The 27,419-nt window shown below is 44.1% G+C and overlaps 1 protein-coding gene across 1 annotated transcript in view; it reads right to left on the minus strand.

Moving 5' to 3' along the window:
• atp10a (ATPase phospholipid transporting 10A) overlaps positions 1–27,419 on the minus strand; it is a 55,476-nt gene that overhangs the window by 18,686 nt on the left and 9,371 nt on the right. The window contains exons 3-10 of the mRNA XM_080033352.1: positions 15,051–15,136; positions 10,682–10,788; positions 10,414–10,545; positions 9,736–9,866; positions 8,346–8,598; positions 7,760–7,977; positions 6,715–6,909; positions 3,504–4,089 (exon numbers count right to left, since the gene is read on the minus strand). Coding sequence (XP_079889478.1) covers positions 3,504–4,089; positions 6,715–6,909; positions 7,760–7,977; positions 8,346–8,598; positions 9,736–9,866; positions 10,414–10,545; positions 10,682–10,788; positions 15,051–15,136 — 1,708 coding nt within the window. The remainder of the gene's footprint in view (positions 1–3,503; positions 4,090–6,714; positions 6,910–7,759; positions 7,978–8,345; positions 8,599–9,735; positions 9,867–10,413; positions 10,546–10,681; positions 10,789–15,050; positions 15,137–27,419) is intronic.

The raw sequence follows: 27,419 nt of genomic DNA on the forward strand, positions 1-27,419 counted from the left end.
TTGGATGGAGTCTCTCTCTCCTCTATAGTGAGCAGCATGGCTCTGTCCACTGGAAGGAGAAGTGAAAGAGCTTGGGACATGGCCCAACTGTGCCACTGCCAGCTCCTATTGCTCTATAGAAGAGGGCATTAAAAATGATGGACAATCAACATGGCCCAAAAACTTCAATCAAATGCATCAGTACGGTCCTCGTGATGGGAAATCAATACAATAAATCCTATTCTAATTCACAATTCCTCCAAAGAATCAAGAGTGTCAAGCTGGAAAACCTGCCAGAACAAGATGGGAGGGCTTTTTATTCCCTCCGTCGATGTGTTGCATATTACAAGTTTACATTGAGCGTGGGACGATCATTAGCGGGAAGTTATTTTCCCATGATGCCGAGCTGCCTTATTGAGATGAAGTGGCTGCCTCTAACCGACACGAAGAAGCCACTACACAGGCAGATGAAATGAATGAATAAATGACCCACACAACTTGAAATTAGGGTTTTACTGTTTTACAGTTTCCGAGCAGGTCAATTTAAGCCCATCAAAAACATACCTATGTGGATTATACTGTACGGGACTGTACTGTAAGTATTGGAACAGTGAGGCCAATTCCTTTATTTTTGCTGTAGACTGGAAACATTTGGGTTTGACACCAAAATATGAATATGAGACAATAGATCAACATTCCAGCTTTCATTTCCAGGTATTCACATCTGAATCTGATACACAACTGAGAAGATAGCATTTTTTGTAAAGGAACACCACATTTTTAGGTGAGCAAAAGTATTGGAACAGATAAGACTTAAAATAAATTAAAGTGAATAAGACTTAATATATTGTTGCAAAGCCTTCGCTTGCAATAACTGCATCAAGCCTGTGACCCACTGACATCACAAAACTTTTGAATCCTCCTTTTTGATGCTTTTCCAGGCTTTCACCGCAGCCTCATTCAGTGGCTGTTTGTTTACTCTCTTAAGTCTCCTCTTTAGCAGGTAAAATGCTTGTTCTATAGGGTTTAAGTCTGGAGATTGAATTGACCAGTCTAAAACCTTCCATTTCTTGACCCTGATTAACTCCTTTGTTGTTTTTGCAGTGTGTTTTGGGTCATTATCTTGCTGCATTATGAAGGATCTTCCAATCAGTTTGGTTGCATCTTTCTTAAATTGGCAGACAAAATGTTTGTGTAAACTTCTGAGTTCATTTAGCTGTTGCCATATTGGTGTCAAACCCAAATACAGTCAGATAAAACCAATTTACTCATTTAACCCTTTAATTTAATTTAATAATTGTTGGGCATTTTTTAATTATGAGACAGATTTGAGGAGACAGAGTTGAAATGGGGCAAAGAGTTGAGGACATTCAGAGAACTGGCCCGGGCCGGATGCGGATAAGATGGGGGACGCTCTAACCACTACACCACGAGTGAAAACAACAGTGAAACAATAACTTTTCAGGAACCTCAAAAGGGGGCCCCTCCAGTGATTTGGTATTGCATCTTCCATAATCCTACGTTATGTAAGACCCTCCCTGCTCTTTGTCTATGAGTTGTACACCTGTAGTTCAGCTCATAAAATGTAAAAATGTCCACATATCCAATTCTTAACTCAGCTGGTCACGGAATGTGTCATTCAAACTGCTTTTACAGGCCGAGTGTTACTCGTGATGACAAGCAAGCTAAACCATGTGTGTAGTAGAATCAGTGGAGTGTCCCATTAATGCGTTGCCACCAAGCAGCATCGGTTTAGGCAGTTTTAACTCTGCTGCAGCAGCTTTCACTGCTAAAGTGCTAAAGATATTAGTAGATTGACAGGGAATGAATCTGCACATTGTTTTATTAATCAATATTTTTTTTTTTATAATTTGCTTGATACAGCTTTTCACATGTGAAGATTTGCTGTATGTGTGTTTTATATCATTGTAACTTGTGTATCTTTGAACAGTTAGAAACACTGCACTACAAACTGTGTGTTGTTGTGTCAAGCCTGCAGTCTGTGATCAAAAACAGTCCCTGCTAAGCACCCCTGGACAGATGTCTGGTGACTGTGTACAAAGCATTAGTGAAAAGTGCCTGTGTAGCTCTTTGTGTGCCTGGAATACTAACAGCCTGGTACACCTTTGCCATTAGGGCGTAAAAAGAACTGGAAGAGTATGGAACAAGGTTTTTAAGAACACTAGAGGAAAAACACGCAAGAAGTTTTTTTTTTTTTGTAACAACAGTCAAGATTCGCAGTGCCTTGCTCTAAAAATACGTGTTCTTGCATAACATGTTACCTTATAGGTTTACATCAGTGGAAAGTGTGAGTGTTCAGGGGGGGAGGGAGTGATGTGGTCCTCTGTGCAGGCATGTTAGCCCACAGGTAGTGCACACAGTATAATCACAATTATGACCTGAAGCAGCTACAACTGAGCACAATCCATCATTTGGGATTGAACCAGAGTGAAGGGGAAATATTCTCAATTTGCTCATGTGCCATGTGAAGATTACATAGAATGATTTGTAGCCAATCGAAGGTTCACAGGCTGAAATGCATCAATTCTGGTGGCCAAGTCTTTGGACATGATACAGCCCTGGCAGCACCCCCGCCGCGACCCCAAAGCACATCCTAGGAGCATGTTGACAGCAGTGTCACCATTTATCAGAGGTGTACCGCAACTAAATTAAACTTCCCAACTGGACAGACCAATCGCAGAATTATGGCGTGAGTATGACATGTACTTCCAGAATAAAGTGGAAATAAAATGTCCAGAATAAAGACAAAATACAATTCTGAGATTAAACCGGACAGTTCAAGGCTGCGGTAAAGATGGAAACCTGTCGACAACTGAGCTACGGGCGCCCCCCAGATTGGGATTTATGGGATTAAACAGTAACAGCCTAGTTTTTACTAAGCTTGACTCCTAACTGCACTTTACTGTACAAGAGTGAAGGCATTGAATATTTTTTGCTTGGATGTTGTGCTTATTAGACGACACCATCATCTCACAGCCCGCTGCACATAGAGAGCAATATGTTAGAAGTCTGGATAAGAGGAAGTCGTGTATCGTCAACAATGAGGTTGGAGCCCATTGTCTGCCTTGCGACGATAACAAAGATGTATGGTGTGTGTTTTACAAGTTATTGATATTGGAAGTTCGAATCTGTCAATATAACTCCAACTTTATTCTTGTCAATATATTATGCCTTTATTCTCGACATTGAATTTCGTCTTTTTTCCTGTAATTGTATTGCCAATTATTATTATTTTTTTAATATATTTTTTGGGCATTTTTATGCTTTATTGATAGTGCAGAGAGACAGAGGTGAAATGGGGCAGAGAGGGGAGTGACATGCAGAGAACGACCGCGGGCGGGAATCGAACCCGGGTCCAACTGAGCTAAGGGCGCCCCCTGCCACTTTATTTTCAACATTTCCACTTAATTCTGGAAGTGCATAAAGAAAAGAACATCTTCCTCTCATGTTTCTTCTCTCTGTTGGCCCTAGTGCAGAAGGTCTAAAGAAGAGTGTAATCCTACCTGTGTCGGGGGGCTTGATGAGGTCCATGATGGCAGAGTCTGCTCCTTTGGTGTAGACGGTGATCTGGTCGGTCAGCGGGTGTCTCACCACCACAGACATGCGTTTCCTGGTGGAGTCGAAGCCCAGCGTGTGCAGCAGCTCAAAGCTCAACTTGCCCAGGTGTGGCAGCTCCACGGTCACCTGGTCGGGCAGGCGTCCCACCAGAGAGCACTTGTAGGCCCGGGCCGCGTACACCAGCGCGGCCTCGTCGGGGGACTCTGCCTCATAGCGCAGCTCGCCCTCCTCCAGGCTCGAGGCTTTGCCGTCATAACAGGGGGGCGGCGGCGGGGGCTGCACGGGGCTGAAGGCCTGCTCCAGGGACCCGGGAGGCCCACGCTGCTCCTCGTCCAGCTTGGTGAGTGTGCTGTCTGCGGAGGGGGAGGAGAGGAAGCTGGAGCAGCCGCCCCTGTTGGAGGAGCGGCTGGTGATGAGACTGGAGGAGCTGCTGTTGTTGGAGCCCGAGGAGGTCAGTCGGCTGGGGGTGAAGCGCTTGATGAAGTCCTCGATGGTCTTCACCGGGGACTTGAGCTCAAACCTCACCCGCACCTGGAGCAACAGTAGAACACTGAGTCAGTCACACCTGCAGTAGCAAGTAACACACCACCTGCTCTACAAATGACTTTTGTAATTTAGGTTTGCACTGGAAATTTCTATGGTGTAGTTTAAAAAAAACCTTTGTATTTCTTATAGCAGGGGTTTTCAAAGTGTGAGAGAGTGAGAACAAATTTCAGCGGAGCCACCCCCCCCCCCCCAAATAAACTCAATACACACTCTGCTAGGTGAACGTGACGTGATCAGTTAACCTCGGATTATCTCCCAGATGATCTGATTCAATTATTAGGCTATTAACTATTCTAATCTAGACCAAAACATTGTATTCCTTTTTTGATTGATAACTTAGATTTGCTTAATATGATGTTAATATCAAAAACACAAACTAAAAAAACTAATCACATATTCATCCGCGCGCCCCCCCCCCCTCGCCATAACTCCGCTCCCCCTAGGGGGGCGCGCCCCACAGTTTGAAAACCACTGTCTTATAGTGTCATTGCTAAATCTCCTCAGTCTTATTTGCTCTGTTTGACAGTGGTGGCCTTGAGAAAAAGAGAGATGGTTCTTTTTTTCTCATACTTTGGGAGTCTGTAGCAGGTACCCATATAACAATGTTTAAAAAAATCTGATTAATTAATAACCCCCTAGAAGGGGGTGTGTCAGTGGCGTCACTAGGTTGTTTTATTCGGGACTAAAGCCCCGAATCTAATTTGATTAGCCCCGAATCTTTTCTGTAAAAAACTAAAAACTAAATATTATATATATATTTTTTTTTACTTTCTGTTATACTGCTCAAGATTTTAAGCCATGAATTGATGAACTTGCATTGGAGAAAAATATGTCAGTTTTCTGTGGGCTGTAAATAGGCCAATCTATGGGGCTAAATAGCATGCTAATATTGATGATTGATTGTGTCAAGTGTCTAAGGATGAATGCTAACATGATTTGTTTCCAACTTTTGCCTTAAGTTACAATTTAGCTAACTAGCTAGCTGCCCACCCTTTTCATTTCCAATGGTGGCTGTCATTTCATTACCAATGTTAAGTGTCATAAATAGTTAACACTGGTGTTAAGCCCCGGATGTTTCAGAAACCTAGAAACGCCCCTGGGGTGTGTCTGACCACTTCTGATACCTTCTGAAAACCAGCAAAATTAAGTTCAAGCCCCCTTTACCTCATGATTGACCAGCTGTGAGGGGGTAAAGAAAGAAAGAGGGCTTGACTTCTCCCTCAAACTATTTTATACTGTAACAAAAACATCTTTGAATAGTGAAAGAAGTCATTATTTTCAACACTACAAACTGTGTGTTATGTCGACTCCCTTTTTTTGCAAGTGCAAAACTATAAATCTTTCAGATAAGTTTATCTGAAAATATGAGCCGTTATCTCCATATTCAAACATTGCACCTCCCCCTTCTCTCTATGATGGCCAACTTTTTCAGGGTTAAGAACGGCCATAAACTTAAATACAGTCTATGCTATAAATGCTATTTCCTTCCAAGGTGACTGGACAACAAATCACAGAGTAGCCTCCACTTCTCTCCATCAAAGTGCTTCACTCATCACTGTGAATATCGCTGTCTGGACAGTGACAGCCACTCATGATAAGAAGAGCTAAGCGTTGCTGTGTTACTGTTACTACGGTTTTATTTTCTAATTAAAAAAAAAAGCACCAAGTTTAGAACAAATCAATGCAATGTGTCATTGTTGCTTCCCTCCGCAGTAGGCGCCACTCATTAATCCAAAGTTAGTTTTATGTGAAGTTACTTCTGCAAAGGAATCTGTAATGAGGGCTTTATGATCATTTCAGCCTTAAGATGCTTTTGAAAAAGCCCAACCCAGCCTGAGTGGTACAGGAGACTCCAGCACTGATGAAAATGCACCTCCTGGCTACTATCCTCCATCCCAAGGTGGTGCACTACAATAGCAGGGAGAGTGACTCACTTTGAGGACTGCTGGCAGCAAGACTTCTCACACATAAAGATATAAATCATTCAGGTGGCGGGTCAGCCACAAGGGCATCATAATAAAATGTGAACAATTACATTGGCCCAGAGGAAAAACAATAAAAAAAATCTAAATGGAGGGAGTGTATCAAAGCCAGCGCTTCTGTGCAGATTTACATTTCCTTTTCCATCTTATCAGATAACCTCCATACACAAACGCAGAGTACATAAATAAACCTGACACTTTTATAAAGCTTGATCTGAACAGGGTTTGAGCATGTGAGTGACAGGACAGAGTGTGTGTGTGTGTGTGTGTGTGTGTGTGTGGCGAGGAGAGGAGAGGATGTATCCTCTGAACAGGACAACCACACCCAGGCTCACTCCCAAAAAACTAAACAAAACACGGATACCAACTCAAACTGGGCCCAGCACATCAAAGATACAGCCAGCAAAACCGTGACAGAGACCTGAAAAAAAGGACGCCGAGTATTTTGGAAGAGTTTTGCGTTTTGTTTAAAAGGTGCTCAGAGGAACTTTCATTTTGTGTTCATTCTTGCACCCCCTTTGGACAAAAGCGGTAGTGTTTTTACTACGCCAGCTGTAGTTCCTGGGTGAGCGTACCCATGTTTGCGTGAATGCACATATATTGACCATAGTGTTGAGGTGAGCCGTACCTTCTGCCTGGGCTGGTTGGGCGAGGACACCACCACTGTGTTGCAGATGGTGAGAGCGATGAAGAAGTCGATGACATCAGAGAGTTCAGAGGGCAGCGTGGACATGGGCTGGCTGTGAAAACGCATGAAGTCCATCTGACTGCTGCACTCATTGACTTTGTCCAGCAGCTGAGGGTCTGGGGTGATGTCCTTCTCCTGCAGGGACAGAGAGAGAGGCTTTAGCAGCGGAGAGCACAGAGCATATGAAGAGAAGATGAGCGCTGAACATTAGCGGTGTAAATTCGCTTGTTTTATCACGATACCATATTTGATCCATTCACTGGACAACGATTTGTTAAATGCCGATATCACAAAGTCTACCGTGATAAGACTTTGATTTGATTAGATTCAGGAGCCTGCGGTCGATATGATATCATATGCACATTTAAAGGAGAAGTGAGTGATATTTGTTTTTTTATATACGTGTTAAATCACTCTATATTCATACAGAAATCACTTAAACAGTATGCACAGTTCATAACACAGGTCTCCCTGTCATTCAGCTTTGCAGTAATTGCCAGATAAAATGTTGAATATCCCGCTCTTTTTCATGCAATCAGGATACAGAGCGCTATAAAGAGGCGGGTCTCTGTGCCTGTGAACGATGACTCGCTGCTCTCCATCGCGGCACTATCTGATGAAGACGGCTGTGTGTTCATGTGGTGGTGACGTAGGGGCGAGGGAAAAGACTGCTAACTGCAGTCACTTTCAGGAAGTTAGCTTTAAGGACCACATCACTTACTTCTCCTTTAACCCAACCTCTCACATTTCATATCAACTCACAAAAAAAGAAAGTATGATCTTAGCATTTAATTTTTGATATTTTCTTCTAGATATTTGAATGAGAAAAAAAATGGCAGAAGAGAGATTGTGGAAATAAAAGCGTATATTAAAGACTGCGACATGCATGGATGTTTGGGCATTACATTGATGCGATTTGATGTTTTGCCAATGAATGGATATATGGATATACAGTAGATCATTGCATGGTTCCAGCCGTACTGACCATGGGGCTGCTGAAGGCCGTGTGCTTGGACAGGATGCTGGCCCTCTTGGCCTCTGCCCGGCTGCCTGTCCTGCGGTGGGACTTGGTGCTGTGTGAGCGCAGCACCACACGGGCGCTCTGCTGGCTGCTCACACTGTCCCGTCTGGGCAGGGTGCCTCCGTGAGACGTACACTCCTCCTCCTCAGAGTCCACCTCCTGGTACATGGCAAGTCTCTTAGCTGGAATGGACACACACACAGACAGACAGACAGACAGACACACACACACACACACACACACACTTATTACGTGTGACTTTAAAAAGGGGTAGTTCAGTATGTTGTAGTTGTATTAGAAGAAGTGGGGTTGAGGTACTTATGCATAGTTTGTACCTCTGCTGAAAAAAAATAGATAGGCTACAATTATTTTTTAGGAAAGCATTTTTCATAAAGTATGTAGCGGGGAAAAAAATGCTGCTTGCCCCCCTTTCAGCAGTACAACGCTACTGAACTATCCCATTTAAAAAAGGCAATGCCTAGCTGCTGATAACTGTTTTTTTTGTAAGGGGAGAGCGAGTGAGTGAGTGTGTGCTTGTCTTGTGTCTCACCGTTGGCATCGTGGGAGTACTCCACCCCGGCCACGGTGCAGCGGCGGAACACCATCTTGTTCTCGGTCAGCGTGCCCGTCTTGTCAGAGAAGATGTACTGCATCTGGCCCAGGTCCTCTGTGATGTTCAGCGCTCGGCACTGCAGGTGAGAGTCCGTCTCCTCGTCGTACAGGTCCATGTCCTGGTGGATGAAGTACACCTGGCAAATCTTGACTATCTCAATGGACACAAAGAGGGAGATGGGGATCAGCACCTATAGGACAGGACAGAGGTGGAGGGACGGTTATCTTTTAGTGAGACATTTATAGCATTATGTCAGAGCAGTGACATGATCCCTAGGGTGTACTACTCCTGCACAAAGCATAGGGGTCTGTGGAAAGATCTTATCAACTAATAGGGGGAGTAAGAGTAATAACTGTCTGTAAAGAGTCACTTGAATTCTACATGTTGAGTGTGTGTGATATAGAAAAAGCGGAAAAATAAACACTAACGTATACTACTGTAAAAGGCAAGGGGTTGAATAGTTAAAAGAGATATATAGCTAAACCTAGTGGACAAATGAAACTTGACATCTTGAGTTCATCTGACATGGCTGTATATGTGTGGGGCATGTCCGACAGTAAATGCTGGGAATCGCTTTTTTCAAAGTAATTACTAAACTTTTTCCACAGGTTTACAATCTTAATCATTAAGGAAATTGTGTACTTTGAAAAAAAAATGTATTGTGTAAAAAACTTGATGGTGTAGTACTGAGTGAGACATTTCCAGGGAAAAGTTTCTGGAAAGTTAGTTCCGGACAAATGAGTCATATTGCTTGTATGAGGGCAGTTGAGCCTGCAGACTCTCCCCATGCCTGGCTGCCAAGGGAGTAATGTGCTTATTTGAAAGTGTATCAGGCGCTGTCTGTCTGTTTGAATACAGTGTATGCAAAGTGCTATCTTCAGTGACTTGTCATTTAATTTCAAAAGCTAACTAGCTGCAACATCTGGCCCAGGACACGGCAACATTACCAGTGACATTTTTCAACCAAACAAACCCCCCAACCTAATCAATAGTTGTGTGTGAGATGGCACTTTTTTTTCTCTGGGTTTGATCCTGTATCATAAAGATAAGTGTGCAGAATGAAGCACGTACTGCCCCTTTTACGGCTTTTTCCAGATGAAATGTGCAGATAAAGATCTAGAGGTCACATACCCGTGGGGGGGCGGGGCAGGGGAGTGGCGTAAATAAACACCGCCAATGCCTTGATTTACAGAAAATCTTATGTGCGGTGGGCATAAAACATTTCAAACCTACTGATCCCATGTTTCTGGTGTATATATATATAATACATATATCCCTTTATCTGTGCCTTTCCGTTTGGTTTTAAGCGTCTCTTGTGTTTTCGTACCTGAAAGACGATGATCATAGTGAGGAAGAGATAAGTAGCGGACATGATGGGTGACAAGTCCGTCCCCTCTGGGCTGAGAACGTCAAACACAGGCCTCTTATCTCCGTACTGAAACATCCACAGCCCATGACCTGCAACAGCAACACCACAAGGTCAACTCATATAAACACACTGCAATGAGAAGATAGAAAGAGAAAAGAAAAAGGCACAAATCCAAGGGGAACAGCTCCTTTAACCTTTTTACAATAAACACCTTAGGAATCAAAATATTTAAAAGGTGGAGTCAGCAATCCTGGATATTCACTTTCTGTCAGAATCAGTGAATATCTCCTTACGATCCGCTACCTGTACGTACGAGTGTGCATGCTCCAAAAAGAAAATCCAGTGTTGATACACAGCCTAGGCTCTGTAAACGGGCTATGTTGCTAGCTATGGGGGGAGGAGGGCATTTGTTAACATACCCTTTGTCTCCATACCCTTTGTCTACATACCCATTTACAAAGCTGTGGCTGTGTATGAACACTGGATTTTTTTTCACAGTACATACACGTAGCGGATCTTGAGGAGATATTCAACGATTAAAAAAAACTACAAACGTTCTCCAGAATCGCTGACTCCACCTTTAAAAAGTGGAATGTCTCAAAGGCAGCTGTTTCTGAATTCTGAACCGCTACGCACCGACAGCAGTGAACAGGCACATGACCAGCAGGATGATGACACACCAGAACACATCCACATTCATCTGTCTCTCCAGCTTGCTGCGCTTGTAGCGAGGGCCGTTGTTGTTGAGCATGGCTTTGGTCTCGTGACCTGCGGAGGAAGACACACGACATGTTAGCAAGCAGCAGCTAGCTCACAGGTCAATTGTGGAGTGTGACTGACAGCTGAGGATGACGGGGTTATTTTGGGGGTAGGGGGAGGTGGGAGGTGGGGGTTGGGGGCTCACCTGCGTATATGACGATGCCCACAGCCTCTTCTGTGTTGCGGATGGTGCAGCCTCTCAGCAGCAGGTTCTCTTTGTAAAGTGCATCTCTTCTGCCATTTCGATGGATTCTGTCCGGTTAGAAAAACACATTAGCAGCCAACAAGTTAATAACTGCCAATAGTGTAATCAGTTTGTAATGTAATAAAAGCCGATACTGTAGCAGCTCGCCAATAATGTAATAACATTTCTAAACCAATAACGTAATAACTCTTTGAGCATTTTGTAATAATAATTAGTATGACACATTATTGTCTGGTTGCGTTAGTAAGGGTAAGTGTGTCATGGAAGTTTGATACTTTATAGCCAATAAGTAGAACTTGAATAAAGTGATACAAATATATCATTACATTATCGGTCCGAGTTGTTACATTCTTAAAGGATTTTTTAAACCCCGGCCAATAATGTAACAACCAGCCAACAATGTAAACTTTTTACATTAATGGGTCAGAAATTGTACAAGTCACTACATTATCAGCTTTTATTATATCAAAAATACAAAAATAATTATCTAGATTATTGGCTGCTACATACAGACAGAACATGATCTTGGTTATGTCTTTACACAGGTGAAAAACACTGATGCTGTGGAGAGAAATAGAGGATCTCTCCGTGCCAAGAGCCCCCGAGACAACATCAGTTTATTCTGCTGAGCACCTCAATCGATCACGCTCTAAAGCACCGTAGTCTCCCCCCTAAGAGCAAGCCCTTATCTCAGCACAAATTCCCTCTCAAACAGGAGTGGTGCTGGCCGTGCTACCGCTGCACACAAACCCCTCGGGCTTCCAGTCAATCAGGCAATTCTCTGCTTCATCGCTGCCTCATGACCCCTCAGATCTCACTTCAGTTCAGACGCTTAAGTTTAAAGCTCGCCCGGCCTACATCTACACCATCAATGTCATACAAAGACTGGATTCAGCTCTTAGCCCAATCCACAAAGGAATTTCAAACCCTTTTCACAAAAGGTTTTTTTTTTTTACGGAAAGTGAGATACAGTATATGTTGAGCTGTATTAAATCAAATGAGGGGCAAATGTCTCTAATCCCGTTACTAGATCAGGGATCAGGAAGTGTGCCTAAAGCTTCAGAACTAGCAGCCCTTAAAGTTCACCTATTAAGAATGTTTTTAAACATTAATATGGGTCCCGGGTGTGACTAGAGACTCCCAAAGTATAAGAAAAAAACAGCCATCACTCTTTTTCTCCACCTCCACCTTTCTGAAAACCTTTGTTCAGAAACCCCAGGCAGATTTTTTTTCTCCCTTTATGACATCATATGGGGAAAGCCACGCCTCCTCATTACTAACCTGCCCTAGCACTACCTCCACCTGTGATAAGCACACCCCCATATAGCCCTGAATCTAACTGGCAGCTTCTTTACCAACAGTAATGTTCATTGTGTGGCCGGTGACAGCAGGCTGATGGACATGTCACCACCACTACAGATTAATAACAGTGTCCCTGAGCGACCGAGAGGCCGTAGTTTATACACACACGTACACACGCAAACACACACACACACACACACACACACACACACACACACACACACACACACACACACACACACACACACACACACACACACACACACACACACACACACACACACACACACACACACACACACACACACACACACACACACACACACACACACACACACACACACACACACACACACACACACACACACACACACACACACACACACACACACACACACACACACACACACACACAGCGTGTCCTAGTTCATAGCTCACAATGTTCAAGAAATTGATAACACTCCGAGACACAGAGTTCTTTCTCTCCCAGAAAGGTAGTGAGATTAGACTTGGGTGCCATTGGCCGTAATGTAATAAAACACTGCTGAGACAAGTGACCCCCCCCCCCCCCCCCACAACTCCACCACTGTGCCCTCTGCTCCACTGTAGCCTGGCAACTGGAAAACTTACAGCATCTGGTCTCCTTCTGAGCAAAGAATAAATGTCATAATCATGTGAGTGCAGGTCAGCCCGTCCGCTCACACAAAAGCTATCCCAACAGGAGAGACAAAGCTGGCACAAATACAGTAGGTACAAACATGCAGCCTCCCACTGATAAACAGGACCAAAAATATGCTTAAGGAATAGTTCAGCATTTTGGGCAACATGTTTATTTGCTTTCTCGTGATGAGAAGTTCAATGCCACTCTCAAGTCTTTATAGGAAACAAAGTAGGGCTGTAAAATATATCGGAAATCAAGCGCTATCGCGATATCAACATGTGAGGTATGCAGTACGTATCGCAAAGAATGCATGAACAGCAATAAATGGAAGCCTATTTCATGTGCAATGCATTCACGCTCTGCATGTCAACCGATTTGGCCAATCAGATGTAGCCTAGCAGAAATTGTTGTAAAGTGATCAATGCATCATAAAAAATAAAACCGTGTTGTTGGAATTGAAATAATACATTTCATATCAGTGTCTGCATAGATCATTACTGTCTGGGGTCTATGTTGGCAGTGAAACACATTAACACTATATTTAAGTATGTTGAACTATCGCAAGTGATAGGCCTATCATCATCGCAATATTCAACAATGTTATCGCATATCGCTAGTTTTCTATATCCTGCAGCCCTTATATGAAGCTACGGCCAGTAGCTGGTTAGCTAAACTTAGCATGGAGACCAGAAACCAGGAGTGGAACAGCTGGCCTGGCTCTGTTAGAAGGGAACCTAATCAGAAACTAACGCGCCCCACACACATCCTGCGTCTACCTCTGGAGCGCGTCGCCTTACCTTACTGCTGCCTCTCTCGGACTTTTCTCGGACACACATGCAACGTCTCAGCAGCTGCTGCTGCTTGTTGGAAGTTTTATTTTGAAGGGGACACACCAGGAAATGGTGAAACTACAGCGAAAGCTGCCAGTATGAAGTCAATATGACTCTCAGCAGAGTATTTCAAAAATCACTTTACTGATTTATACGGGAGAGAGAGAGGGGGGTGTGGTCGGGGAAGAAGAAGGCCGTAGACACAGATAGAGCAACGGAAAACTGTTGCGCTCATCATGATCTTTTTTATTTCTTCACTATATTGGATCTCTATATGTGTCATTTATCCAAAAATGAAATGCCAGAACTAATTGAAAATTAGGTTTTGAATCCCTCGGATTTTGATTGCACAATTACATCGTGAAATAAAGGGATTATTTGCGTATACGACTGAGGGATGTTTTATTTTGAAATAAACACACCGGGTAAACGTGTAACTAGAGTGAATGCTGCTGGTATGACTGTCAGCAGAGTATTTCTCTATCAGTTAAAGCACAGAGACGCGAGAGAGACGCGCTGCTCTCAGAAAAAAATAGGCGAGCCTCCTGAGGTGAAGGGGTGCGTCGCTGCAGACGTGCCTCCGACGCGCCTCAGCAGTGCGTCTGAGGTTGGATGTGTGCTCGCTCTACGTTGATTTCACAGTCTGTGACCAAAAGTCAGACGCAGACGCGAGGTAGACGCGCAGTAGAGGTAGGATGTGTGTGGGGCGCGTAAGATGTCCAAGGCTGGTTGTTCCAGAATAAAACACTATATGTGTGGATGAACAGATGTCACTTATCACACACTGGTTAGTGTGATATCCACACAGGCTCAAAAAGCCAAAAGCTTTAATGTTATTAATAAAGGAGTGGGACAGAAGCACAACAGGATGGGCTGGATCATTAAGTCAAACTTGGGTCACGTTTTCCTCCTCTGTCAGAAACATACCTTGCCACCTCCAGTGTTTCTGCTGCAGACACAGAGACAAAGGGAGTGAGGTGATAGCACAGGAAATCCTCTGAGGGGGCAGAGTTGTTGTTGCTAAATACAAACTGCAGCCCTGGTACACATCTAGGAACTAACAGGCTCAGAAAGCAGGCTGCAAAGAGAGCAGCTGGGGCTTCACTTTATTCTGGACCTAGAGGGAGGCGCAGACAGTTTAATATGTGCACGGTCAAATGGGCAAAACCCCTGGGACCACATGCCAAGGAGGCAATCCCTAATCTCCACTGGGGAAAAAAAAAACTGCATGAGTCATAATTATAAGTTAGAAACTCTGGGCTCGTCAACATACCACCAGTTTTACATAATTTCCATTTTGGAAGCACAACATTACTAATGCTCACTGCAATCACTAACAGTGAAACGAAAATGGAAGTTGAAGGCTTAAATGTGAGTTGACAAATAGAAAAAAAAAAGGCAGAGAATCTCGGGATCAAAGCTGTAGTAAAGTAAGTTTAAAAAGCGAGCGGCCACATGGTTGGACCAGCCTTCAACCCACACACTGTAGAGAGATGACTTAACCAACAGTACTCACATGTAGCCTCGAAATCGGTTCAGGTCATTGTTGGGCTTCTCACATTCAATCGTGCTTCTGTACTTCATGGGGTCAAAATCACAATCCTGCAAACAGACAACAGACAGCTTGTTTATTGAATTGTATTCAGGCAGAGGGGCTGAGACGATTTGAGACCAAGACAGGTTTAGAATAGCTGGTTCCCTTCAGTTTTGCTCAACACATACAGTGAGTTGTTTGTAATATTAAAGTCCACCCTCATTAATAAACTGTATAATATGTGGGGTGGGCCAAATATAAGTAACATTGATGTTTAAATGTGTTGTGTTATATTGTAACACAATACGTTGAAGCAGCATAAATAAATGAATAAACGTCTCTTTAGAGAGGTTTCAACAGAACTGAAAAAAAAAACAATAAAAGCCTGACTGAAAAGAGGATGTATTACTCTACTCTATTTATTACTGACTGTTTGTGTGAGACTGATACACTGGCAAGTTTAGAACTAATGTAGTTGGGCTGAGTGTGAACATCACATAGACATCTACCCTCTGCAGTCCATAGGTAGTGACATCATTTACCTCTTAGGGAAAGAAACCTGTGCTCATAGATTCTTGGAAGATGGATTTTTTTCACAGAACATCCATATGATTACATTTATAGGATATTACTGGTAAAAGCGAGGACACAATCTACAACGGACAGGACAATGTTTCGTGTTTCCACTCGAATACATTAAAGTATTGGCTGAACACACAAGTAGTTTGGTCTTTTAAAACATATTCACTGTCTTAGTAACCTGTGTAACCTCAATTACTGGTTTACTAAGTAACTTATATTCAAAGATTTGGGGGTTTTGAAATTTTGCATCCCTCGCTGCTGACTGGGTAGAATGCATACCACTTACTGTAGGCCCAGATTATTTGCTGCATGTCGTCCCCCCCTAGCCTGGTCCTACCAGACCATCGTACTTCATTAGGGGGCCAAGCCCGAGTAGGGCTGGGACCGCGTTTTGCAGAGCAACGCGGTTCCCAAGCCCTGCAGGGCAGGGAACCCTATTGTTCTTGTAGGGATTATTAGGGGGCCAAGCCCGAGTAGGGCTGGGACCGCGTTTTGCAGAGCAACGCGGTTCCCAAGCCCTGCGGGGCAGGGAACCCTATTGTTTTTGTTGGGCCTTTTATTAGGGGGCCAAGCCCGAGTAGGGCTGGGACCGCGTAATGCAGAGCAACGCGGTTCCCAAGCCCTGCGGGGCAGGGAACCCTATTGTTTTTGTTGGGCCTTTTATTATTAGGGGGCCAAGCCCGAGTAGGGCTGGGACCGCGTTTTGCAGAGCAACGCGGTTCCCAAGCCCTGCGGGGCAGGGAACCCTATTGTTCTTGTAGGGATTATTATTATTCCTATTCCTTACGTAAAAGTGGTGCTGCAGCCCAAACCGTAAAGGGTTGGGACATGCCACTTGCATCACTAGTTCAGACCCCCGGTCTCTCAGCATACAAAAAAATTCAGACATGCCGGCCACTAGGTGGCGCTACAACAAAGGAAAAGACGTTTTGGGCTATAACTTCCGCACCGAAAGTCCGACAGTCAAAAACTTCACATCCACAGATGCCCACAAGTCAGCTGCATCTTTTGAGATAGGCCACGCCCATTTGCGATAGGATAAATTTTTTGCTACATCGCAAAAACTGTGTCAGTCACCAAAACATACTCCTCCTACAGTTTTCGCCCGATTTGGACGAAACCAAAAGCATTACGCTCTCCTGACTCCCACGAGCAAAAGTGGGTCAAATAGTTTTTCTACGACCATCGGAAGACCAAACGGTAGCGCTTTAAAGATTCGCGAAAATTCCTTAAAAAAAAAAAAAAAGGGGATTTTCTTGAAACTGAAGGGAGACTATCATGGGGCATACCTGAGCCTATGGAAAAAATATGGGCTAGAAATTTCTATGTGGGCCGGACTTATTAAAAAAAAGATTTTTTAATTTTTTTTGCCTGTTTTCGCCATTTTCTAAGTCTTTAGGCGGGAAAATGGGAAAATTCAAAAAAGTGTCTTTACAATGGAGAGGTTGATAATTTCATTTTGCTATAACTCCCCAACCGAACATCGCACATTCAAAAACTTGACATCCACTTGTTTGGTACATTGAGCTGCATCTTTCTATCTAACGTAGTTTTGCGAATGTCATCCATAGGGGGCGCCAAAACCACAAAAAGCAAAGAAAACGCGTTTGGGGCTATAACTCCCACGCCGAACATCGCACATTCAAAAACTTTACATCTCCGGATTCCGTGAAGCGAGGGGCCGGCGCCGCGGACGACGACGCCCGATCCCGAGTCGCGTGGGAGGCTTGGCCCCCGTTCACAACTGCTTGCAGTTCTAGTTAGGGGGCCAAGCCCGAGTAGGGCTGGGACCGCGTTTTGCAGAGCAACGCGGTTCCCAAGCCCTGCGGGGCAGGGAACCCTATTGTTCTTGTAGGGATTATTATTAGGGGGCCAAGCCCGAGTAGGGCTGGGACCGCGTTTTGCAGAGCAACGCGGTTCCCAAGCCCTGCGGGGCAGGGAACCCTATTGTTCTTGTAGGGATTATTATTCTTTTTATTTTTCCTTACGTAAAAGTGGTGCTGCAGCCCAAACCATAAAGGGTTGGGACATGCCACTTGCATGGCTGATCCAGGTCCGTGCCTGGTACGCAGACGAAAAAATTCAGACATCCCAGCCACTAGGTGGCGCTACAACAAAGGAAAAGGCGTTTTGGGCTATAACTTCCGCACCGAAAGTCTGACAGTCAAAAACTTTATATCCACAGATGCCCACAAGTCAGCTGCATCTTTTGAGATAGGCCACGCCCATTTGCGTATATATACATTTTTTGCTACATCGCAAAAACTGTGTCAGTCACCAAAACATACTCCTCCTACAGTTTTCGCCCGATTCGGACGAAACCAAAAGCATTATGCCCTCCTAACTCCCACGAGCAAGAGTTGGTCAATTAGTTTTTCTACGACCATCGGAAGACCAAACGGTAGCGCTTTAAAAATTTGCGAAAATCTGTAAAAAAAAAAAAAAAGAGGGATTTTCTTGAAACTCAAGGGAGACTATCATGGGGCATACTTGAGTCTATCAAAAAAATATGGGCAAGAAATTCCTTTGTGGGCCGGACTTATTAAAAAAAAGAGTTTTTCAATTTTTTTGCCTGTTTTCGCCATTTCCTAAGTCTTTCGGCGGGAAAATGGGAAAATTCAAATAAGTGTCTTTACAATGGAGAGGTTGACAATTTGATTTTGCTATAACTCCCCAACCGAACATCGCACATTCAAAAACCTGACATCCACTTCTTCGGTACATTGAGCCGCATTTTTCTACCCAACGTAATTTTGCAAATGTCATCCATAGGGGGCGCCAAAACCACAAAAAGCAAAGAAAACGCGTTTGGGGCTATAACTTCCACACCGAACATCCCACAGTCAAACACTTTATATCCACAGATGCCCACAAGTCAGCTGCATCTTTTGAGATAGGCCACGCCCATTTGCATATGGGATTTTCTTTCGCTACATTGCAAAAACTGTGTCAGTCACCAAAACACACTCCTCCTACAGTTTTTCTCCGATTTCCACGAAACCAAAAGCATTATGCTCTACTGACTCCCACGAGCAAATGTTGTGTAAAGAATTTTTCTACGACCATCGGAAGACCAAACGGTAGCGCTTTAAAGATTTGCACATAGCTACCTTTTACCAAACTGCTCCTAAATCCAAAACGATTTATCCTATTAACACCAAACTTCACACATGTGTTTGTCCTATGGTTCTCAGTCTGGTTCTACTTTTTCCTTAAATTGCTCCAAAAGGGGGAGCCAAAAACACACTTCAGCATCTTTCTCTGCCATTACTTTTGTCTTTTGGTCTATAACTCCCAAACCAAACATCCCACATTCAAAAACTTTACATCCCCGGATTCCGTGAAGCGAGGGGCCGGCGCCGCGGACGATGACGCCCGATCCCGAGTCGCGTGGGAGGCTTGGCCCCCGTTCACAACTGCTTGCAGTTCTAGTTATTCTTTATTCTTCCATGCGTAAAAGTGGTGCTGCAGCCCAAACCGTAAAGGGTTTGGACATGCAACTTGCATGGCTTATCCAGGTCCATGGTACGTACGCAGACACAAAAATTCAGACATGCCGGCCACTAGGTGGCGCTACAACAAAGGAAAAGGCGTTTTGGGCTCTAACTTCCGCACCGAAAGTCTGACAGTCAAAAACTTTATATCCACAGATGCCCACAAGTCAACTGCATATTTTGAGATAGGCCACGCCCATTTGCGTATATATACATTTTTCGCTACATTGCAAAAACTGTGTCAGTCACCAAAACATACTCCTCCTACAGTTTTCGCCCGATTTGGACGAAACCAAAAGCATTATACTCTACGGACTCCCACGAGCAAAAGTTGGTCAAATAATATTTCTACGACCATCGGAAGACCAAACGGTAGCACTTTAAAGATTTGCGAAAATCCGTTAAAAAAAAAAAAAAGAGGGATTTTCTTGAAACTGAAGGGAGACTATCATGGGGCATACCTGAGCCTATGGCCAAAATATGGGAAAGACATTTTTATGTGGGCCGGACTTATTAAAAAAAAGAGTTTTTAAATTTTTTTGCCTGTTTTCGCCATTTTCTAAGTCTTTAGGCGGGAAAATGGGAAAATTCAAAAAAGTGTCTTTACAATGGAGAGGTTGACAATTTGATTTTGCTATAACTCCCCAACCAAACATCGCACATTCAAAAACTTGACATCCACTTCTTCGGTACATTGAGCCGCATCTTTCTACCCATCGTAATTTTGCAAATGTCATCCATAGGGGGCGCCAAAACCACAAAAAGCAAAGAAAACGCGTTTGGGGCTATAACTTCCACACCGAACATCCCACAGTCAAACACTTTATATCCACAGATGCCCACAAGTCAGCTGCATCTTTTGAGATAGGCCACGCCCATTTGCATATGGGATTTTCTTTCGCTACATCGCAAAAACTGTGTCAGTCACCAAAACACACTCCTCCTACAGTTTTTCTCCGATTTCGACGAAACCAAAAGCATTATGCTCTACTGACTCCCACGAGTAAATGTTGTGTAAATAATTTTTCTACGACCATCGGAAGACCAAACGGTAGCGCTTTAAAGATTTGCACATAGCTACCTTTTACCAAACTGCTCCTAAATCCAAAACGATTTATCCTATTAACACCAAACTTCACACATGTGTTTGTCCTATGGTTCTCAGGCTGGTTCTACTTTTTCCTTAAATTGCTCCAAAAGGGGGCGCCAAAAACACACTTCAGCATCTTTCTCTGCCATTACTTTTGTCTTTTGGTCTATAACTCCCAAACCAAACATCCCACATTCAAAAACTTTACATCCCCGGATTCCGTGAAGCGAGGGGCCGGCGCCGCGGACGATGACGCCCGATCCCGAGTCGCGTGGGAGGCTTGGCCCCCGTTCACAACTGCTTGCAGTTCTAGTTATTAGGGGGCCAAGCCCGAGTAGGGCTGGGACCGCGTTTTGCAGAGCAACGCGGTTCCCAAGCCCTGCGGGGCAGGGAACCCTATTGTTCTTGTAGGGATTATTATTATTATTATTATTTTTCCTTACGTAAAAGTGGTGCTGCAGCCCAAACCGTAAAGGGTTGGGACATGCCACTTGCAGGGCTTATCCAGGTCCGTGCCTGGTACGCAGACAAAAAAATTCAGACATGCCAGCCACTAGGTGGCGCTACAACAATAAAAAAACATGTTTGGGGCTATAACTCCCACACCGAAAGTCCGACAGTCAAAAACTTTATATCCACAGATGCCCACAAGTCAGCTGCATCTTTTGAGATAGGCCACGCCCATTTGCGTATATATACATTTTTCGCTACATCGCGAAAACTGTGTCAGTCACCAAAACATACTCCTCCTACAGTTTTCGCCCGATTTGGACGAAACCAAAAGCATTATGCTCTACCGACTCCCACGAGCAAAAGTAAGTCAAATAATTTTTCTACGACCATCGGAAGACCAAACGGTAGCGCTTTAAAGATTTGCGAAAATTCCTTAAAAAAATAAAATAAAGGGATTTTCTTGAAACTCAAGGGACACTATCATGGGGCGTACCTGAGTCTATACAAAAAATATGGGCAAGAAATTCCTTTGTGGGCCGGACTTATTAAAAAAAAGAGTTTTTCAATTTTTTTGCCTGTTTTCGCCATTTCCTAAGTCTTTCGGCGGGAAAATGGGAAAATTCAAAAAACTGTCTTTACAATGGAGAGGTTCACAATTTCATTTTGCTCATAACTCCCCAACCGAACATCGCACATTCAAAAACTTGACATCCACTTGTTTGGTACATTGAGCAACATCTTTCTATCAAACACAGTTTTGCAAATGTCATCCATAGGGGGCGCCAAAACCACAAAAAGCAAAGAAAACGCGTTTGGGGCTATAACTCCCACACCGAACATCGCACATTCAAAGACTTTATATCTCCGGATTCCGTGAAGCGAGGGGCCGGCGCCGCGGACGACGACGCCCGATCCCGAGTCCGAGTCGCGTGGGAGGCTTGGCCCCCGTTCACAACTGCTTGCAGTTCTAGTTATTATTATTATTATTTGGCGCCCCTAAAAGTGGTGCTGCAGCCCAAACCATAAAGTTTGAAGACAAGCCACTTGTCGGGCTTATCCAGGTCCGTGCTGTGTACGCAGACACAAAAATTCAGACATGCCAACCACTAGGTGGCGCTACAACAAAGGCAAACGCGTTTGGGGCTATAACTTCCACACCGAAAGTCCGACAGTCAAAAACTTTATATCCACAGATGCCCACAAGTCAGCTGCATCTTCTGGGATAGGCCACGCCCATTTGCGTATAGATAGATTTTTTGCTACATCGCAAAAACTGTGTCAGTCACCAAAACACACTCCTCCTAGAGTTTTTATCCGATTTGGACGAAACCAAAAGCATTATGCTCTACCGACTCCCACGAGCAAAAGTTCAATAAAGAATTTTTCTACGACCATCGGAAGACCAAACGGTAGCGCTTCAAACATTCGCGCAAATCTTTAAAAAAACAAAAACAAAAGGGATTTTCTTGAAACTCAAGGGACACTATCATGGGGCATACCTGAGTCTATACCAAAAATCTGGCCAAGAAATTCCTATGTATGCCGGATTTATTACACAAATTACTTTTGCACTTTCACTTCCTGTTTCGAACTATTTGGCGGGAAAATTCAAATAAGTGGAGAGGTTGACAATTTGATTTTGCTCATAACTCCCCAACCAAACATTGCACATTCAAAAACTTGACATCCACTTGTTTGGTACATTGAGCTGCATCTTTCTATCTAACGCAGTTTTGCGAAAGTCATCCATAGGGGGCGCCAAAACCACAAAACGCAAAGAAAAGGCGTTTGGGGCCATAACTTCCACACCGAACATCCCACAGTCAAAAACTTTATATCCACAGATGCCCACAAGTCAGCTGCATCTTTTGGGATAGGCCACGCCCATTTGCGGGTGGGAATTTTTTTCGCTACATCGCAAAAACTGTGTCAGTCACCAAAACACACACCTTCTACAGTTTTCGCCCGATTTGGACCAAACCAAAAGCATTATGCTCTACCGACTCCCAGGAGCAAAAGATGGCTAAATAATTTCTCTACGACCGTCGGAAGACCAAACGGTAGCGCTTTAAAGATTTGCACATTAGCTACCTTGTACCAAACTGCTCCTAAATCCAAAACGATTCATCCTATTGACACCAAACTTCACACATGTTTGTCCTATGGTTGCTTCTACTTTTTCCTTACATTGCTCCAAAAGGGGGCGCCAACAACACACTTGAGCATCTTTCTCTGCCATTTTTTCGCCTTTTGGACTATAACTCCCGAACCGAACATCCCACATTCAAAAACTTTACATCCCCGGATTCCGTGAAGCGAGGGGCCGGCGCCGCGGACGACGACGCCCGATCCCGAGTCGCACGGGACGGCTTGGCCCCCGTCCACAACTGCTTGCAGTTCTAGTTATTATTATTATTTTTCTCCGCGTAAAAGTGGTGCTGCAGCCCAAACCGTAAAGGGTTGGGACATGCCACTTCCAGGGCATATCCAGGTCCGTACCCCGTACGCAGACACAAAAATTCAGACATGCCTGCCACTAGGTGGCGCTACAACAAAGGAAAAGGCCTTTTGGGCTATAACTTCCGCACCGAAAGTCCGACAGTCAAAAACTATATATCCACAGATGCCCACAAGTCAGTTGCATCGTTTGAGATAGGCCACGCCCATTTGCGATAGGATAGATTTTTTGCTACTTCGCAAAAACTGTGTCAGTCACCAAAACACAGTCCTCCTACAGCTTTCACCCGATTTGGACGAAACCAAAAGCATTATGCTCTACAGACTCCCACGAGCAAAAGTTGGTCAAATAGTTTTTCTACGAACATCGGAAGACCAAACGGTAGCGCTTTAAAGATTCGCGAACATTCCTTAAAAAAAAAAAAAAGGGGGATTTTCTTGAAACTGAAGGGAGACTATCATGGGGCATACCTGAGTCTATGGCAAAAATATGGGCAAGAAATTCCTATGTGGGCCGGACTTATTTAAAAAAAGAGTTTGTCAATTTTTTTGCCTCTTTTCGCCATTTCCTAAGTCTTTCGGCGGGAAAATGGGAAAATTCAAAAAAGTGTCTTTACAATGGAGAGGTTCACAATTTCATTTTGCTCATAACTCCCCAACCAAACATCGCACATTGAAAAATTCAACATCCACTTGTTCGGTACATTGAGCTGCATCTTTCCATCAAACACAGTTTTGCGAATGTCATCCATAGGGGGCACCAAAACCACAAAAAGCAAAGAAAACGCGTTTGGGCCTATAACTCCCACACCGAACATCGCACATTCAAAAACTTTACATCCCCGGATTCCGTGAAGCGAGGGGCCGGCGCCGCAGACGACGACGCCCGATCCCGAGTCGCGTGGGAGGCTTGGCCCCCGTTCACAACTGCTTGCAGTTCTAGTTAGGGGGCCAAGCCCGAGTAGGGCTGGGACCGCGTTTTGCAGAGCAACGCGGTTCCCAAGCCCTGCGGGGCAGGGAACCCTATTGTTCTTGTAGGGATTATTATTATTCTTTATTCTTCCATGCGTAAAAGTGGTGCTGCAGCCCAAACCGTAAAGGCTTGGGACATGCCACTTGCATGGCTTATCCAGGTCCATGGTACGTACGCAGACACAAAAATTCAGACATGCCGGCCACTAGGTGGCGCTACAACAAAGGAAAAGGCGTTTTGGGCTATAACTTCCGCACCGAAAGTCCGACAGTCAAAAACTTTATATCCACAGATGCCCACAAGTCAGCTGCATCTTTTGAGATAGGCCACGCCCATTTGCGTATATATACATTTTTTGCTACATCGCAAAAACTGTGTCAGTCACCAAAACATACTCCTCCTACAGTTTTCGCCCGATTCGGACGAAACCAAAAGCGTTATGCCCTCCTAACTCCCACGAGCAAGAGTTGGTCAATTAGTTTTTCTACGACCATCGGAAGACCAAACGGTAGCGCTTTAAAAATTTGCAAAAATCTGTAAAAAAAAAAAAAAAGAGGGATTTTCTTGAAACTCAAGGGAGACTATCATGGGGCATACTTGAGTCTATCTAAAAAATATGGGCAAGAAATTCCTTTGTGGGCCGGACTTATTAAAAAAAAGAGTTTTTCAATTTTTTTGCCTGTTTTCGCCATTTCCTAAGTCTTTCGGCGGGAAAATGGGAAAATTCAAAAAAGTGTCTTTACAATGGAGAGGTTGACAATTTGATTTTGCTATAACTCCCCAACCAAACATCGCACATTAAAAAACTTGACATCCACTTGTTTGGTACATTGAGCTGCATCTTTCTATCTAACGTAGTTTTGCGAATGTCCTCCATAGGGGGCGCCAAAACCACAAAAAGCAAAGAAAACGCGTTTGGGGCTATAACTTCCACACCGAACATCCCACAGTCAAACACTTTATATCCACAGATGCCCACAAGTCAGCTGCATCTTTTGAGATAGGCCACGCCCATTTGCATATGGGATTTTCTTTCGCTACATCGCAAAAACTGTGTCAGTCACCAAAACACACTCCTACAGTTTTTGTCCGATTTGGACGAAACCAAAAGCATTATGCTCTACTGACTCCCACGAGCAAATGTTGTGTAAAGAATTTTTCTACGACCATCGAAAGACCAAACGGTAGCGCTTTAAAGATTTGCCTATTAGCTACCTTTTACCAAACTGCTCCTAAATCCAAAACGATTCATCCTATTAACACCAAACTTCACACGTGTTTGTCCTATGGTTCTCAGGCTGGTTCTACTTTTTCCTTAAATTGCTCCAAAAGGGGGCGCCAAAAACACACTTGAGCATCTTTCTCTGCCATTATTTTTGCCTTTTGGTCTATAACTCCCAAACCAAACATCCCACATTCAAAAACTTTACATCCCCGGATTCCGTGAAGCGAGGGGCCGGCGCCGCGGACGACGACGCCCGATCCCGACTCGCGTGGGAGGCTTGGCCCCCGTTCACAACTGCTTGCAGTTCTAGTTATTCTTTGGACTTACGTAAAACTGGTGCTGCAGCCCAAACCGTAAAGGCTTGGGACATGCCACTTGCATGGCTTATCCAAGTCCGTGCCTGGTACGCAGACACAAAAATTCAGACATGCCGGCCACTAGGTGGCGCTACAACAAAGGAAAATGCGTTTTGGGCTATAACATCCGCACCGAAAGTCCGACAGTCAAAAACTTTATATCCACAGATGCCCACAAGTCAGTTGCATCTTTTGAGATAGGCCACGCCCATTTGCGATAGGATAGATTTTTTGCTACATCGCAAAAACTGTGTCAGTCACCAAAACATACTCCTCCTACAGTTTTCGCCCGATTTGGACGAAACCAAAAGCATTATGCTCTACCAACTCCCACGAGCAAAAGTTGGTCAAATAATTTCTCTACGACCATCGGAAGACTAAACGGTAGCGCTTTAAAGATTTGCGAAAATCCGTTAAAAAAAAAAAAAAAAGGGATTTTCTTGAAACTCAAGGGAGACTATCATGGGGCATACCTGAGTCTATGGCAAAAATATGGGCAAGAAATTCCTTTCTGGGCGGGACTTATTAAAAAAAAGAGTTTTTCAATTTTTTTGCCTGTTTTCGCCATTTCCTAAGTGTTTTGGCGGGAAATTCAAAAAAGTGTCTTTACAATGGAGAGGTTGACAATTGGATTTTGCTATAACTCCCCAACCGAACATCGCACATTCAAAAACTTGACATCTACTTGTTTGGTACATTAAGCTGCATCTTTCTATCTAACGTTGTTTTGTGAATGTCATCCATAGGGGGCGCCAAAACCACAAAAAGCAAAGAAAACTCGTTTGGGGCTATAACTTCCACACCGAACATCCCACAGTCAAAAACTTTATATCCACAGATGCCCACAAGTCAGCTGCATCTTTTCAGATAGGCCACGCCCATTTGCCTATGGGATTTTTTTTCCCTACATCGCAAAAACTGTGTCAGTCACCAAAACACACTCCTCCTACAGTTTTTGCCCGATTTGGACGAAACCAAAAGCATTATGCTCTACCGACTCCCACGAGCAAAAGTTGTATAAAGAATTTTTCTACGACCATCAGAAGACCAAACGGTAGCGCTTTAAAGATTTGCACATTAGCTACCTTGTACCAAACTGCTCCTAAATCCAAAACGATTCATCCTATTAACACCAAACTTCACAAATGTGTTTATCCTATAGTTCTCAGGTTGTTTCTACTTTTTCCTTAAAGTGCTCCAAAAGGGGGCGCCAAAAACACCCTTGAGCATCTTTCTCTGCGTTTTCTTTGCGTTTTGGTCTATAACTCCCAAACCAAACATCCCACATTCAAAAACTTTACATCCCCGGATTCCGTGAAGCGAGGGGCCGGCGCCGCGGACGACGACGCCAGATCCCGAGTCGCGTGGGAGGCTTGGCCCCCGTTCACAACTGCTCGCAGTTCTAGTTAGGGGGCCAAGCCCGAGTAGGGCTGGGACCGCGTTTTGCAGAGCAACGCGGTTCCCAAGCCCTGCGGGGCAGGGAACCCTATTGTTCTTGTAGGGATTATTATTAGGGGGCCAAGCCCGAGAAGGGCCAGGGACCGCGGAATGCAGAGCATCGCGGTTCCATGACAATGCGGGGCATGGAACCCTATTGATTTAGTAGGAATTATTATTATTATTATTATTATTTGGCGCCCCTAAAAGTGGTGCTGCAGCCCAAACCATAAAGTTTGAAGACAAGCCACTTGTCGGGCTTATCCAGGTCCGTGCTGTGTACG

Source organism: Ammodytes marinus, assembly GCF_949987685.1.
Source record: "Ammodytes marinus genome assembly, chromosome: 8".
Taxonomy (NCBI): domain Eukaryota; kingdom Metazoa; phylum Chordata; class Actinopteri; order Uranoscopiformes; family Ammodytidae; genus Ammodytes; species Ammodytes marinus.